We start from the raw sequence: 18,487 nt of genomic DNA on the forward strand, positions 1-18,487 counted from the left end.
TAACAAATTTAAATGCTTGTTTACAAACTATTTTTTTTTCTAATGATCACGCATATAACCTTTATGCTTGCAGTGTGGTCATCTCCGGTACAATCATCAACAGAAAGCCCACCGGAACTTGATTATTGCAAGATGTTTTGTGGAACGGAAGGCGCTTTTTGTGATAGTCACAATGGTAATTGCGTATGTGATCCAGGATCTACAGATGCACCACCACCATGTGCATCTTTTGGCATCAACAGACGATCATTGTCGTCACAATGCCAAGATGATGATATATGCAAAAAGTATTGGTGTCGTCGTGTTGATTCTTATTGTAATGATGGTGCTTGCATATGCCATCCATGTGGCCCAAGAGAGTTATAACTAGATGTTTCATGTTTAAGACAGACAAGAATTGTTTTGATGCATTTACCTTTCATTATTGCATATAACTATTTTATTGTCTTACTTTATATCGTATTCCTTATAAAAAAGTGTATTTGTAAGTTATGAAGCATACAAAAAAAATCAACACCGATGTTTTGTAATCTAAAATCGTCTTTTTTAGGCCGGTCGTTGTGGACAGGCGTTATGCCTACATGGCCGCCCCCTCAACGTCGGCTACATCGTGCAGGCGTGTTGGGGCTCGGCATTATGAAGGTCATGCTGATGTGTTAACTAGCGTTAAGCATAAAAAAAAAGGAGCCATCCAATTTCAGTCAGTAACATTTTTTTGTTAAATTATAACGTGTTTGTTAAAGAGTTAGTTGGTTAAAACTCACTGCCTATGTAAGAGTGATGTGATATTTTAACTAACCAATCACAACACATAGCTTAGGCCCATGGGTATACCTTAACGCACAGCGGCACAGGGCATTAAAGCTGAGTTGACTTGGGTTAACGAGTGGCATACCACCTCATTAATGAATTAAGGCGTTAAATGCAAGGTGGGTTAAAATGTTACCGGACTTTAAAATCCTTTACGCACACACAATCAAGAGATTTCTTTTTACCCAAGCCCAAAACTTTTAATGGCCCATAATAAAAATGAAAACCAAACCAAATATAAAAAATAAAATCAGAACAACCAAAATCGAACCATAGTAACCGCTTGATAACCGCATCAATCTCGAGCTTTAGAAAAAGAGCTCGAAATGAGTCGAGCTCGGCCCGGCTCGTTTACACCCCTACTACCAGAAAATTTGTGGATTGTTTTGGCTTTTTGTTGCACTACATATCTGTATCTATTCACAAATAACTGATACTAATTTGCCTTTTGTTATGATGTATCGCATTTTGTGACCTTGGCACTCAAGCCCGATCTACCCATACAGATCGGTAATCGATAAGACTATGAAAACCCGTAAAACCCAAAATCCGAGTAATAAACCTAAAGTAGAAAATATTCATACAAATACGCGTCAAATATAAGAGAAGTTCAAAAAACAACTAACACTAGAAAAGTTCGATTTCAGCTACAGGGGAGATTCGATGAAACTTCAATAACTCCAAAGTAAACTTCAACTTTTCTTCAGAAGTTAAAACCGAGCGGAAACAAATTTCAATCTTGTCTAGGTAAGGGGAACTTGCAAGTAAAAACTCTATCACCCGTAATTCATTCTCCGAACCATTAAAACATCGAAACAACACCCTACGAAGCCGCAACGGCCAGATTATATCGTCATCTATCTGTGGAGCCAAATCACCATTCTGCAAGAATAACCAAACTAGTCAGGGCTGTCCCTGAGAACACAGAAAAAAAAAATCCATGGCCTCGGACATGTAAAAAAGGGCCCAAAAAACAAACTTACTCATATACATAAAAAAAATATAATTTTATAAAAAAAAATTACTCAAAAAAATAGTTTTTATTTTTTTGTTAAATGTTAATGGGTATTGGGCCTAAATCATTCGGTTCTAGAAAGGTATCTATAATTTTTTTCAAAAACACGGGACCCATGGGAGACCGGGCCTTCAGCGGTCGCCCTCCACACCCTCCCATGGGCCCGTTTTGCAACAAGTATTCAAACGCAAAACTATACACGTGATTTTAAGACGAGCAGCATGATACATACCAAGTTATATGCTGAGATTTGAAGAAACAGCAGATTCGGGCAGCTCCTAATCAATTCAAAAGCAAATGAAAACATCACACCGTTGTCTAAACTTATTCTTGATAATTTAAGAGCCTTGAGGCTGGGAAAGACGGTAGAGAAACTCTTGCTAGCACCGCCTTTTGTCAACTACAAAATAAGCATGTACTACGGTCAAGTTAGATTATAACTAAATATTATTACTATTTGTTATTATATATATATATATAGGGGTGGGATCTAGAGAGAACTCCTCTTAACTAGAGAACTAGTAAAGAATTATTTTTAACTATTTAAAAAAAATTATTTTGTGATTTTTTTTCTTTCCTCATTCTAATAAGATGATATTGATACTAAAAAAAAAAAACTTGTCTTAAATATTGTAGTGCATATGTGCACTAATGCATATTGCATATATACAATAGTGTTTTATTGCATATAATACAACACAATTGCATTATCCAATACACACTATTGAATATATGCAAATACGACACTAATAATTGTATGGAAAACACATTATCGCATATATGTAATACAACACTAATGCACATATGCACTATATCGATTTTTTTTAATTTTTGTATATAATATAACACTATTGCAAAATAAACAATACAAACAACTATATATATGCTGTTCAACACTATTTCAAATATCAAAATGCACACGATTGCACATATGCATTATAAAAAAAGTCGGTGTATTGCATATATGCATTACTCGTTAATTTTTATTTTTTTTATGGTGAAGAATAACAACATATAAGAAGGATGAAAGAAAAAAAATTTTAAAAATATTTTTTTAATTAAAATAAAAATACTTCATTATTAGTTCTCTCCATAAAATAGAGTTCTCTCATGATCCTCTCCCTATATATATATATATATATATATATATATATATATATATATATATATTTATATATAGGATTGATTTCTTTTGAGAGCCATTCTGAGTTTTAAGAACTCGAAAGAACTCAACGTAACAAAAAAAAATTGAATTTTTTTACACACATGTAAAACGTAAGTGTAAGTAACGGAAAAAAATTACAGTATTTTTTACACACCGAATCGACTTTTTACACATGTGTAACTAACTTTTAAACTTGTGTAATCATAAAAAAACTTTATTCTCTCTCCTGATTAATTTTTTAATCAGATTTATTCTCAACCACATATTCAATACTCATTTAATTAAATGTGTGGTTCATATTGAGTTCTTAAAGTTCTTAAAACTCATCAAGTTCTCAAAATATCTCTCCCATATATATATATATATATATATATATATATTACATGGCACTCTTCAAAATCCAACTCAAGCTCTTCAAGTTTTGGAAGAGAATCCAGAAGCTCAAAGATAATACTGGAACTTGTGGTCTCGTCATCGTCAAGATCATGAAATCGCAAACATAATATTTTGAGATTTTTAAGTTTTGCAATCCCGTCTAGTTTTACTTTTGTCTATTTCCCATAGATCATCCATGTCCAAATTCTCAACTAAGGGACACCGAGTGAAAAAATCCCCGAGTTCAAACTTCTTTTCAAACTCCACACGCAAGTCTAAGCTCAACAGGTTTGGAAAACCATGAAAAGTAGGCGGCGGATTGAAATAAAAATTTCGAAGTTTCAAATGTTTCAACTCTAAACAAGAGAAAAGATGGGTAGGCAACTCGAATTGTACGTCACGCCAATTCATAATAGTGAGGTCCCTAATTCCTTTTCTCGACAACAGCGAAATCAAATTATCAAAATCTTCGTCATCAATATCTTCAGCATACAATAAGTCATCTGTGGTGAGATCAAACTTAGTAATGGCACCTTTAAGATTAAGAAGAATCCTGCTTATAACTCTAAAGTGATTAACTTCATCTTGTGTATTAAATAAACGAAAGAAGTCAGCATCAAATACGAGTTGGCTAAGCAGAGTCCACTTAAACCTCCAGTTGTTTCTAGCCAAGATACTGGTCCTCACTGCATCTTGTATTGGCAACCGATCTAGAATATTAGTTGTTATAATGTCTGGCATGTTGCTAAAAAAATCTTCAGGTGCAAACTTGGATGCTTTACTTGCCGTCTCGTGAACGAGTTCCATTATTCTAACAAGAAGACGCATATTAATCATACACAAATATATATCAATGGAATAAATAGTCATGACATTCATATACAGATGTTACAAAGGAATTGTTTGATTTTATTGTTGTTGGTTTTGCTTCAGTTCGGTTTTAGATTTTTTGGTTTCGGTTTCTTTTAGTTTCGTTTCGGTTTCAGTTTATTCGGTTTTTGGTCTGGGTTCGGTTTCCATTTATTCTGTTTTTTTTTATTTCAGGTAGGTTTCAAGTTTTCTTGTTTCGTTTTGATTTTGAACCTGCGGTTCGGTTTCGTTTAGGTTGCTTTACGTTTTTTTAATTTTTGGTTTCGATTCGGTTTCAGTTTCAGTTGGAATATAATTCATATAGCCATGAAATTCATATACAGTTGTTACATGGGATTAGAATTCAAAACTCAAATGTTAAAAACAAAATCCTAGATTATGTTATTCACAAACCTAACAACAACCTAGTAAGCATACAAATGTTTAAAGATACAGTTACTGATGAAACACATGTTCTAACCTTAAAAAAAAAGCATAAACCGTATCCGATGAAACTGAACTCCGGCGGACACGACACACGACACGAGGTTTAGGTCTCTGGTTGGTTGGGGATGATTAATTTCATTTCAACTCACTACTGCCCCTGTTTATTTTTTCCTTTTTCATATTTATATATATCTCTATTTTCTTATTTATTATTTTCAAAACTAGCTACATGCAAACATGACATCGGATGCGTAACCAATATTACCGTTTATGTATATGTGTGGCATCACAATAGTACGCGTGTAACCTGACGATATTATGCTCGTGTTGTGGCATTGGAATCTTAACCGGTGGAAGTAAGCACGTCACCCAACGACTGTACGCGCTCAATCAGGCGTTGTGTGCACGTAACGCTGCATCGAACGCGTCTTAACTCGCAACCCGTTCCGCCTGACACTATCTATAACCCGAAATTCGTTCTGACTTGACCCCTTTCAACCTAAACCCGTCCCGGCTCCAACCAAATAAACCTTTTTTGTATCAACTCATTCCAACCTTAACCTTTTAGACCCATGACCCGAACAGTCGAACCCGCCCGACTCGTTTGCCGATCCTCAATAGTAATCACGTAGCACGTTAAGTTTTCAAAATGAAAAAAGTATAGCAATGTCATACTCAAATTAAAGAAAATAAAATACTCGTTTTTATGATATAATGTTTTGAAAAATTATTAGCGTGTGAAAAGGTTATAAACGTTTAAACACCATCGGGGTAGTTGGTTTAAAATAAGGGTGCAAGCGTAACTATTCTATAAATTAACAAAATATATTTAAGTTAAATGACCAAACATTACATGATTTGCTTTTACTAAAAGACAAAATTGCCCATAAAATGTTTTAATCTTATGCATTATAGTTTGTACTAAAGTAATAAGTTTGGTGCCTTTTAAAAATTAAAAGGTCCATCACTCATTCTTTATATATAGTATATATTTTTTTGGTAGGTTAAGGTCCAATTAAACCCAAAATGAAAACTGCTTGAATCCGATTATAAGATTATAACCGTAGGTTCAATATCAATTTTGCATTCCAAAACGAAAAGATGAGTTGAGATCTGCATTTTTTATTTGGTGAAACCGATTGGTAACTTCAAATAAAAACTGACTATGTAAAACATCTATATATGTTAGAAAGACGGTTTTTTTGCGTGTTAAGTCACCACATTCTTCAGATTTGCAAAGCCTTGTGACCCCACTCTTGTCGGACTATGTTATCTTATCCGGGCCCACGCTGGCTTTCAGAGTTTGGGTTGGGTGTTCCCTCGGGAAACCATATTATCGGTTGTCAATTGACAATCGTATCATCATAAGAGCAAAACTCTCTTGACGTAACATACAGTGGGACGAAAACCCCGGGTGGGCTCGGGATCCGAACTAACAACCTTGCACAAGTCTTAGCTCAAATCACTTATCGCCATAATCCACCGAAAACCGACATAAGTGATAATCAAACTTGGGTCTCTAGTGGAGAACCCAAGCCTCCTATAAGAGGATATTTTATTTATTTTATTAAACATATCTATATTTATTTTAGGAAAATTGGATTTTAATAATCCCAAATTAATGTAGTTGACCGATAATAATCCCAACTTTGAAAATAGTTGTCATCGGTCCCAACTTTCACACTATTTGTTTTCATTGGACCTCCGTTAAAAAAATTTAACGACGTTAAGTTTTTTTCAAATTTCAGGTTGATGTTTTAGGGCTTTTGATCGGAATGAGAATACGAATCAACTGATGTAAAACTTAACTCGAAATGACGCTTCAAACAACTTGGTTTTTGTTAATTAAAAGTTTAAACACCGGAATTGAAACAGCGTTTAGTCATTTGGACCACCGTTTGGAGGTAAGTTTTACATTAATCGACTTATATCATCATTCCGATCAAAAGCCCTAAAATATCAGTTTGAAATTTGGAAAAAACTTAACGTCGTTAAGTTTTTTTTAACGGAAGTCCAGTGAAAACAAATAGAGTGAAAGTTGGGACCAGTGATAGCTATTTTCAAAGTTTGGATAATTATTGGCCAAGTGCATTAAGTTTGGATTATTAAAATCCAATTTTCCTTTAATTTATTATGTTGGATTTAATTACTTTTTTTCTCTGTTCTCAATTGACATATTTTACTCAAGACTGTCATCATCTTATACTCGAATTAATTCATCGTCCATTTCACCACTATTTTGACCCAGTCAAGTCAGTAAACGCAGTTAGGCTGTATGTGTTAGTTTGCTTATTATATAAAAAGAAGCTAGCTCTTCATTCCCTCACAAGACACACAACATACAAAACTAGTTAAACATCATTATGGACTACATTGCCTTCAAGATTGGTCTCTTAGCTATCTTCTTAACCTGCCAAGACAAGCAACTCTATCTTTCTCTATTATTTCCTTTTAGTGTTCCACAATCATCATAAGGGCGAATAAAAAGTTTAATATTCGGGTTACTCGTGCCAACTAATATGATATGTTTGTTCCATGAGAAGGTTACAAATTTTTATTTTATTTTTGCTTGTGGAAACTTTCTAAGATAACACTCATGATAATGGATTACTTTCATTCAAAACACTTATAGGTTTTTAGAAATCCACAACTAATACGCTCAAAACATGACAGTATTCTTTTGTCCATGAGCCGACAAGGGATTCATCACGAAACACGAAAGTAACATTATAACTCAAAACATAGAGAAATATAACAAATCTAATTGCTTGTTTGGGAACTTAACATTTTTTTCTATTAATCACACATATATGATATATATGTGGTGTTTATAACCTTTCTTTTTATTGTGATCGCAATAGCCAGAAAGCCCACCAGAGATGCTGACTATTGCAAGAAATTTAGGGGCTGTTTGGCAAGTGCTGAACCAGTAAGAGGTCTGAATGATTAAGAGACTCTGATCCAGTAAGTGTTGAACCAGTAATTGTTGTTTGGTTAGACCTCTGAATGATTGTACAGAATTACTATTCTACCCCTCTAACCCATTTCGAGCTGATTGAAATAAATGTGTTTAGTCAGAGCTCTTAATAACTATACTGAATGACCAAACTTTCATTATAACCGATCAAAATGCATCATAAAATAAACTTTCATTATAACCAAACAAAATACATTTTAAAAATAGTTTACAAGTCACCGATCTTAACAATAGTTCACTAAGTATTCCGTCACAATTTTATTTAAAATGAACGTACAAAGGCAAGAAAGTATATCGTCTCAAGTATATTTCCAAAGTAAAATTTTCAAATGCCAATTGAAGTTCATGTGCTGAAGTGTTGTAATGTTCCCACTGCTTTCTTTCAAATATAATAGTTAACGAGGTTTCAGAACCCACGCTTGCGCGTATAACGTACATGAATCAATGCCGACAGTTGTTACATGCACCTGCGAACCACCACCAATTAACCCCTCTTGCAGGCGATCTAACCCTAACACCGCATTGCATATCGATTAGTTTTATACAAAATATGTCATATATTGACACTAAAACAATTTACCATCACTAATTAATAGAAACTGCCATTTTAAAACAATAACTACAAAAAAACACTTACTTATGCAAATGCAAGCTGCAATGTTGACCTATTAATGTATAATATGCAATAATGCTACCAGTAAGTGTGACCTGCAATATGATCAAACATCTAAATAAGAATATGACAGTTAACAACATAATGGATGTTAGAAGTACTTTATAAGGAAAGTATTAAATATGAACATGTTGAGCATAATAGTCTTTAATAAGGCTCAGAATTTTCATTGTGGCTGGAATAGGACCCGTTTCCAAAACAATAGCAAACAAATTTACCCAAAACCAAGCAGAGATCGACTACAATGGAAGTTTTCGTGACCTCCAGTTCAGACAATAGCTAAATGCATACAACCTCCTAAAATAATATAGTATTACTAAAATTATATAAATTCATTAATCATATTTAACTCAAATTATTTGTGAGAAACTCAAATATAAACCTATAAAAAGGGTGTTTTGACACAACCTGACCCGTTACCCAATATGCCATTATGCCACCTCAACCAACTTATCAAATAATATGCAATTAAGAGTGAATACGGTTAAATTTATGTTGGTATCTAATAGTATATACCATATACTGCAACAAGTGCACCTTGTTGCTATGCTGCTATCATTATTAATAAAAATAAAGTGAGAGAGAATTAATCTTGAACATACATGTGATGAAGAGACATGCTTAGGAACCATTAATCTTGAACAAGCCTACAGCAGTGAACAATGTAATTGTTCCCTGTTGTTCCATTCGATACCTGTAATTACATTAGCCATTAGGTACACGTAAAAACCTCATGAAATAATGTTAACATAACAATATGCCTAAAATTGGCATATAAAGAGTATATATACGATTTGAACATAATGCATGATAAGAATAAGATGTGATGATAAGTTTCAAAATCATATCCAGTTTGCTTAAAAATCATAGTATCTGTAACCATAATCATCAAATCATCAGCCAAACTTTTAATATTAAAAAACACATGATCTATGATTAACACGGAGTCAAAGCGTTGCCTCTAACTTCAGGTGTATATAAATTTTTTTTTAAAGATTTAGCACCATAATAGAACCATTCTAAGGTTCTAAAACTTATCATGATGAACCAAGTTGTCAATACAAAAGCAAGATCCAACCAAATTAAATATCAATTAGCATAAATTGAACATCAATCAAACCATAAACCCTAGCTTCAGTCCTAGCCGTTCAAACCCTATAACAGAAATCGAACTGGGAAACAAAAAATCATACCTGATCTGATTAAAAAAAAATGGTGTCGAGTTGATTTTTATTATCTTGCGTTTGTCGTCCATGTGGCTTGAGAAGCGTTTAAATAGATGTTTTTGTTATCAAACATTGTAATAGAATATATTATCAGAGTTTCAGTACTATTATATTACCATAATTAGAAGATTATATTTGATCCCTGTATCTTATATATAGTTGATCAATAATACATTACATCTTACATACAAGGTTTTCATTATTCTACATGGTATCAGAGTCATACGGTTATTAAAAAGTTATTTTCTTCTTCTTTCGTTCTAGCCCGGGAACGCATGCACACTATTACTTTTCCGGTCATCATCTAATATCACACTATTAATTTTCCAGTAAGTTATTCTACAAAACCAATTTTTAAACAATACATTTGATCCTTGTTTTTTTTTTCTATTATTCCATTCACAAAAGTTATTTTTCCTTTGTAATTTCTCTAGATTTTTTTCATTCATCATTAGTTTCAATAAAAAAAATGTAGGTTTTTATTTATTTAGTTTTATTCTTTGAAAAAAAATTATTGCCGTCAAGTCATAACTTCGGCCGACTCAGTCATAGCTACATAGTATATTTTTTCTATTATTCCATTCACAAAAGTTATTTTTCCTTTGTAATTTCTCTAGATTTTTTTCATTCATCATTAGTTTCAATAAAAAAAATGTAGGTTTTTATTTATTTAGTTTTATTCTTTGAAAAAAAATTATTGCCGTCAAGTCATAACTTCGGCCGACTCAGTCATAGCTACATAGTATATTTATTCTTTAAATAATTGTTTTTGTTAAGACAAACAAAGACTTGTATAGAAACATTTACCTAACATATATACTTTACTGTCCATTATAATATTAGTTGTTATTGTTTGATTTACATTTTAGATATCATACAAAGTCCACACAATGACATAATTGTAAATATAAAGCCTAGGAAACTTAGTACACATGAACAAAATTAGTTTAAACCCAAACGAAAGTGATCATCTAAAAGATACGTCTCAACATAGCAATTTATTAGTGTTACAAATAAATTGTTTTGTTTGTTTCTTACACAAAGATCTGATTAAGTGCATATTTGAAATTGAGTTTGAAAAATGCTTTATTAATGTTTTCAAAAAACCAAAAAGTTTAAATGTGTTTAGCAATCGTAAAAAACTCTAATTTTAGCTTTTTAAAAGAGTTAAAAAGCATATTTCCAAAAAGCCCCAAATCCAATTAAATATTTTTCAAACTAGCTTAGATAATTTTGGACAATTGTAAATAAACAAAATTATTTATACCTTAGATTATAATTTTAAGTTTAATTTATATCATAGAATTTTCAAACTCAATTGGCAAAAAACAAAATCGAACCAAAACTAAAAACAAAACCAAACTGTTGTAAAAGGCCTAAAACCAAAGTTGGTTTGGTTTCAGCTCAAAACCACATCAAACTGCACCATGCGCGGACAGTCGGACACCCATATTGTGATGGAAGTGGTATTGAAAATATATCAGCTTAACTGGTATACTAATGAATCATTGTCTGTTTATTCTTATTGTACCAAAATATATCATTTTTTTCAACTAAAACCATTAAGAATTTGTTTATTAAACTCTTTAAATTGACGAAAAACCACAATTCAAAACATTTTGTGAAGTTAAGATAATGTTATTAGTCATACGTTACAACGCTTTATTGCAACCGCCCAAAATATCAACTATTAAATTTACAATTGAACAACTGCAATAAAGCTTTTATACGTGACTAATAAAAATAACTAAACTTAACAAAATATTTACAATTGTAGTTTCTTGTCAACATAAAGTATTCAACAAACAACTACAAATAAATTCAATTGAACAAATAATACTAATATCAAAGATATTTTGGAATAGTAACAAAAGCAACCAACAATTCATTTAGAATATTAAACAACTTGTACATTTCTCCATAGCACAATAAATACGACTAAAATTTGTTTTCATAAGTTTCATAAACGAATCATCACAAATTAAAATATTTCATAAAAACCAACTAAAACTATGTCAATGTAAAACCCAATAAACCTTAAAAAAACTAAATAAGTCAAAAAAAAATATTTTAGACCTTTTTTTATAAAATTGTAATTTTTCAAGAATCATTAATTTGACACAAAATAAGTCAAATAACAAAAAACATGAAAAAAAATCCATTTTGCACCATGCTCGTATAATCTGATCAGCAATAATAAAACCAGATTATGAAAATAGGTGCCTCAACACATAAAAGAAATAATTTCCAATAACAAGGATTAGTAATAAATTAATAATTATTATTATTACTATAAAAAACAAAAGGCAATCAGAGAACTTTGAAGGTACTAAAAAAGAATTCAACAAATATAAATTCAGATTGAAGTTCTTCATCATTTTGCAAATAACTAAAAAAAAAGGTATTATATGTGGTTTTGGCAAAACGGTAACGTTTAGTAAATTACTTGTTACAATAGATAAATAATAAAATGTTTTGCCAAAACTATTATATTTGATTTAGCACAAATAATAATACCCTTTATCTCGTTTTGTTCCTTACAGCTATAAGCTTCAAGTTGCAAGGGGCTATTGTGTGCAACATATATGTACTTGGCTTGTGTTTTTGAGTTTGTGTTTTAAGAAAGATGCGGCTGTGATAATGATAATAATGAAGTTATGTTTTGAGTATTTATGTACGAAGTGGTTCTAGGGTTTGAGTGGGCTAATAATCAAACTATTGATTTATGGGCTTGTAATGTGTCAATGGTTAGTTTGAAGTCTGTTGAAGCCCAGTCCAAATCTTAGCCCATAACGACCCAAAGAGTGTTATCAAAAATGTCGTTCAAAAAGTTCGAGGCTCAGGCTCGTGTCTCGCTCGATGAAAGCTCGAATAAAACTAACTAAAATAATTTAATTTGAAACATCCTGAGCTGAGTTGGCTCATTTTTGTTATCGAGCCAAAATTGACCTAAGCTCGGCTCGATCATGACTCGGCTCATTGGCTCGATCTTCATCTTGTTTAACTTCCAAATGGAGCTAGAGCCTTAGTTAAGTTGCCCCTTTTAATTTCGAGCCTGAGCTCGAAACCACCATGGCTCGACTCGGGCTCGACTCGTGAATAACCCTAATCAAAATAGTGTTGGTACTGGTACTAGGTAGTGGTATCGGTCCGATATTAACCGGTTAGTAACAGCCTAACAGGTCCCTCTCTAACCGATTTCTATTTGGAAAAAACAGACTGTTAGCAACCGGTTTTTTTTTTCTATTTTGCCCCAGAAGCGGTTAATAACCCGTTAACCAAAACCTGTTTAAGGTTTTAAATTACTTTTTTAAACCGGTTAAGGTTTTTGTGCTTGAAAACTGGTTACTAACCACTTATTGGTCAACTATTAAATTAACCGGTTTTCGAATGTTTTGTACATGTCTAGTACCGGATATCTTTTCACATTGTTGGACACTAGATCGAAAAATGCTTGAAAAATATACGGGCTGAGCATGAGTTTAATTATTATTGTTATAAATATTATGATATATTGATATAAATAAATATACAATTACACTGACCAATGTCTAATTTTCTAGTCTATCAAATTAGCCAAATGCTATAAATTTACTAGCCTGTCTCAAATGTTATAAAATGCAAACCTCTAGTTGCATAAATATATTATCAAACATAGACACTCAGCCACTCTTGTATACTCGAAACTCGTTCGATTGGTTCAGTTTGTAAACGAGCCAACCGATGCTTAAAGTCTCTCATTTGATTTTGCTTGGTTTGTAAACGAGCCGAGCAGCTTGTTTCGGTTAAAATAAGTTAAATAGTTCAAACCAAATTCATCACCTCGTTTCTATATATATAAAAAAAAAAAAAAAAAAACATAAATCACCAAATTTTATCATACTTAACAAATTAAACACCAACAAAATCTAAACATTCAAACAAACCGAACAAATCTAAAGAAACATTAACATAATACATCCTCAACTAAGCCACAACATCCTCTTGATCATCACCACCCGGTTTCTCAACACACACAACCGCAAAACACAGCTGTCGACCTCTACGAAACGACCACACTTGAATCTTCGAACCCTCCTTCAAACACGCCCTATTCTCCGACCAAAACTCGAACCAATGACTCTTCAAAACATAGTTCACACTACTTTGCATATTCCACGTAGTCAACTCCATAGGCTTATTATACACTTTCAATGTGGGCCCCACCAACAAAACCTCAATCTTGTTCACTTTATTGTTCAATGTCCGTGTCTCGTCTGTAGTCAAGAACTCAACATTCTCCATTTGTTTAACCGGTATACTCAACCGGTTCTGACTTTGTAACGTGTCCGAATAATATAACCTTTTTTGTATCACGAGTTGCAACTCGGTACCCTTCAACTCGTTCGTCACAAACTCGTTTAACCTCTCGGTTACTTCATTAATCACCACGGGCATACGTACATATTTTCTCGGCACCTTTCTTTTCTTCTTAGCGGATGTTGTCGACGCTGACAACATCCGCACGCTCCTCTTCTTCGCAGTCTCCTTTGACTTGTTTGTTTCCAGGCCTAACTCATTGTCACGTATTGATTTTAACATTGCGTTCGCGAGTTTTTGGATTTTTAGAAGGTACGAATCGTCTTCTTCGATCGTTGGTCTTCGTTTGCGTGTTCTTGCCGCGGGTGCATCTTCGATCATCAGAATATTATCAGCCATGAAAGGTATCGATAGAGGAAGAATAAAGAGTTATGGTTTGGTTATATTATTTGGGTTTGTGTTATGTTATAAGTTATAATAGTTATTATGTTAGTTGATGGTGTAGTTATAGGATTTGGATACGTGAATAGATTTGTATTTAAGGAGAATAATCATAATCTCCAACTTGGAGATTGTTTCCATATATAAGATCATATATAAAACAATATTTTATGCATAATGTGCATCTTTTTATTGGTTTTGTATGATGTTCTAGAATAATGAACATAGTACATATATTGGTGTGCAATGTACAACTGTTTATAACATATGGACTTAACTAACGATGATTGATAAAAATTTGAAATGACAATTTAAAATAATATAAACATCTATTAATTTTTAAATTTTGGATATGTTTAGAATATATATATATAGGAAATCAGGGTTAAAGATATTTTGAAAACTCGTCATGACAATTTAAAAAAAACAACCCAAAAAATATGTTTTTTTTAGATTGGAAGAGCTCATCTACACATGAATATTTTCGTGTTAAAAAAACTTCGAGACAATTTTTTTTTTCTTAAAAAAAGACTGATAACAATTACTGTTTTCATATGTTACATACGTTCATATATTTTTACATATGTAACATGCCAAAATGGGGATGAGTATATAGACATACGGTCAGTGTTTAAAAAGAGAGAATTTATAGTTGGTTGTATAATAATAATAATAATAATAATAATAATAATAATAATAATAATAATAATAATAATAGATACATAAATAAATAAATAATATGATATGTAGCAGAAAGAGAATGAAGCCTCTTGTAATTTAAAGTTTTTTAGATGACTAACAATTATGACTAACTACTATTTTGTATAATCTTTTGTGACATTATTTAGGTGGCCCGTACTTTTAATTTTTTGTTAATGTATTTATATTTAAAATAGTTATAAAAAACTATAATGTTTAAAACTCAATAACGCAATGACATTTTAAAATCCCAATAACCCATTTTAGCTTCGGTCCATCTAAAGCCATATGCCATTTAACCCAATTAACAAATTAAGGTTCAGTTTTGGCCCATATTCCAACAATCCTATGAATCACGTTAGGTCCATCAAGCAATCAAGCAATGCTTTGTATTGTGGGCCGGGATGGCTCTAGTTATCCAGTAGTTCTTGCCCAATAGTGTAGATTTATGTGTTTTTGTTCGAAACTTTTTATATGTAGTCTACGTGAAGGAAGGTCTACTCTCCGACCAGCGGACATTCTTGTGTTTGGATGGGCGGGGGGAAGCATGCTTGTGTGGACCTTATTGGGGTGTCCCCTCTTGTCGGGCTTAGGGACACCGGGTTTGTTGCTAGGCATGCCGTGCTAAAGGCAGAAGCAGGAAAAATTGCTAAGCACGAGAAGGCATGTGTGGAGAATCAACACGCCTTCATTCCTTTTGCTTTTGACACATTCGGGTCTCTTGCCTCCGATGCTGTTGCGTTTCTAAAAAGAGTTCAGCGGGTCGTGCACAGTAACTCATCGACGCCGAAGAACGATAACTTTGTTTTCAGTAGGATCGGTTTTACCATTCAAAAGGGGGTGGCGGCGCAGCTTGTTGCCCGCTTACCTGCATCTTTATTGTAATTGGATCCTTTTATTTTTAACATAAATTTTATAAAAAAATCCGTTTTCCCGTACAAAAAAAGCATATGTAGTGTAAATTTATTTGTTTTTGTCCGAAAAATTTAAACCTGGTCACCCTGGTTCATGAAAATTTTTATACAGGTTGAATCTCGGCTATCCCGGCATTTTCATCCAAGCTTCGTCACTAACATAAACCCCACAATCCATTTAACTATTAACATCAATTTGTTTTGCTATAATAGTTTTGTTTTGGTTATTACTATCACAATGATACAATGAATTTGTATATATACTAGTTTTATATTTTAGAGACTCATTTTTCCTAATTGCACAAGACATACAAATTACTAGGAACGGCCATGTGGCTTTGAGTTAATTATATTTGATTATCCCTTTCAACTTTTGTTTTGGCAAAGTTGAATATCTATATACCTAGCGCTAAATCTAACGAGTATTCATCTGCATGAGAATACGACGTGTGACTAAATCTATTCTCAATTATGCGTAGACTCGTAAAGAGAATCATCAAATTCAAAGACTTACGCATTAAATAGTATATTATACATTTCTAAAGTTGGATTTATCTGGTTAGTTTTTGGTTTTAAGTCTTTTAAGCATGATTTCTACATAGTCATACTAATACTATTCTTCTTCTTAACTATAACTAGACAGAATTACAAATTTTGTCTTTTAAAAAAAGCCAAATTACGGTTCGTGTCCTTTTTTTAGTTTCTTTGCAGGCGGTGTACTTTAAACATTTTTTTCATACACGTTATGTCCTTTAAGCTAACTGGGTTAAAAAAACTCAGTTAAGTATGACATGTGCCAGACATATGATGGGCATAATTGTAATTCTAATGTATCTTTAAATTAAATAAAAAAGAAAAGAAGATATATATATAATATAATTAACTTAAAACAAAAACGAAAAAAAAAACATTTTCAGTTTCTTTCTGTCTGCACCTTCACCCTCACCCCTCACTTTCTTCTTTTTAGTTCTAAACCACCACCACCACCACCACCACCACCACCACTACCATCGCACCACCGACGCAACACCACACCACCACAAAAAAACCCCTTTAATTACTAACCCGAGGATGGTTGGAGGAGCTCTGTGGCGAGGATGGTGGTGTTGGCGGAGTGTGGTGGCGACGGCTGTGGGTTACGGTAGTGGTTGTGTATTTGGGTGGATTTAATGTGGTGGGTGGCTGGAGGGGGTTATGATGCGGTGACTAGGGTTACGAATTTGGGTGGGCGATGGCTACGGCTAGTTACGCTAGGGTTACGGCTAGGGTTTCGATGGAAGTTTTAAACGGTAGGGTTACGGAGGTGGTGGTTCAGGTGGCCGGAATTTCGGAGGTGGTGGTTCAGGTGGCCGAAATTTCGGAGGTGATGGTTCAGGTGGCCAAAAAGGAGGTGGTGGTTCAGGTGGCCGGAATTTCGGAGGTGATGGTTCAGGTGGCCGGAAACGGAGGTGGTGGTTCAGGTGCCGGAAACCGGAGGTATGGGAGTGGTGATAAACTTTTTGCAAGTGTAGACGAAAAGACAAATATGCCCTCACATGCGCCTCACGTGATGGTATTTAACTGAGTTTTTCTAAACCAGTTAGCGTAAATGACATAACGTGCAGGAAAAAAATGCTTAAAGTACACCGCCTGCAAAGAAACTAAAAAAAGGACACGAACCGTAATTTGGCTTTTTTTAAAGGACAAAATTTGTAATTCTGTCTTATAACTATTCAATTAAAACAATTATCATAAATGCATTTGATAAACTAAGACCTAACAAGTATATAACCTTCTACTATTTTTTTATCGTAGCCAACAACCATATGCACCAACCATTATAAAGACATTTATAGTAGAGGTGTGATATGGGTCTTCATAATGGGATAAAATGCATAGTTTGTTAACTTAGCATTATAGCATATCGGGTTCGATTGGTTGACGATGCCTATCTTAATATAATAAGTAAGTAACTAGCTTGTCAAATGTCAATTTCTTGCAAAACCTTGGATTGAAATGTCAAACTTTGGTTAAATCTATATTTTTCCCCGCATCTCTCACTTATTAATTAACGAACTCTTCCATTAAACAATAATAATGGTTATAAATAATCAAATTAGTTATAAAATATCTGAATTTTATTCTAACATGTAAAAATAAAAAACTTACTAAATCTTCGATATTTGTTATTTATTGCTTTAAATCCTTATTTTTAAAATTACTGGTTTACAAAATATTGTATTTATTAACACGTGAAATATGAGTTTCTGTATGAAATATATTAGTTATAGTTAAAAAGATTAAACCTATAAAACCGAATTCTAAAATTTAAATATTTGAAAAAAATTATACTCGTAATAAATATTTGAATAAAAATTATACGCGTTTATATGGAAACTAATTAGAATCTTATTTTCTAAGATTTTATTGTAATGGAACTCATTTTGTGTACATAGAAATAAGTTATCCACAAAGTCATCATAATCACACATACACATTCAGATTTAATGTTATATTATCATATATAATTTTTTGAACGGCATTCATATTATTTACACGTAAATCACTAAAACTATAAACTGAACTTCAAATTTTAAACTAATAAACGTTTGAAAATA

General features: G+C 32.8%; 1 protein-coding gene, 1 non-coding gene and 1 pseudogene across 3 annotated transcripts; all 3 read right to left on the reverse strand.

Moving 5' to 3' along the window:
- Positions 1-1,392: 1,392 nt before the first annotated feature.
- On the reverse strand, positions 1,393-4,313 carry LOC143579512 (F-box/FBD/LRR-repeat protein At1g13570-like; annotated as a pseudogene). Its single transcript, XR_013143473.1, has 3 exons — positions 3,374-4,313; positions 2,058-2,225; positions 1,393-1,692 (listed from the first exon to the last, which is right to left on the reverse strand). The product of XR_013143473.1 is annotated as an F-box/FBD/LRR-repeat protein At1g13570-like (transcript).
- A 7,529-nt stretch (positions 4,314-11,842) lies between these two features.
- LOC143579516 (small nucleolar RNA R160) lies at positions 11,843-11,921 on the reverse strand. Its single transcript, XR_013143474.1, has one exon. It is a non-coding gene; the product is annotated as a small nucleolar RNA R160 (small nucleolar RNA).
- A 1,582-nt stretch (positions 11,922-13,503) lies between these two features.
- Positions 13,504-14,463, reverse strand: LOC143579502 (B3 domain-containing protein At2g31720-like). Its single transcript, XM_077062791.1, has one exon. It carries the CDS (start codon positions 14,233-14,235, stop codon positions 13,504-13,506), a length of 732 nt encoding a protein of 243 aa, XP_076918906.1. The 5' UTR covers positions 14,236-14,463.
- Positions 14,464-18,487: the final 4,024 nt, after the last annotated feature.

Source organism: Bidens hawaiensis, unplaced genomic scaffold (assembly GCF_021521415.1).
Source record: "Bidens hawaiensis isolate Kalapana, Puna unplaced genomic scaffold, B.hawaiensis_p1.1 tig00029865_1, whole genome shotgun sequence".
In the NCBI taxonomy this organism is placed as follows: Eukaryota; Viridiplantae; Streptophyta; class Magnoliopsida; order Asterales; family Asteraceae; genus Bidens; species Bidens hawaiensis.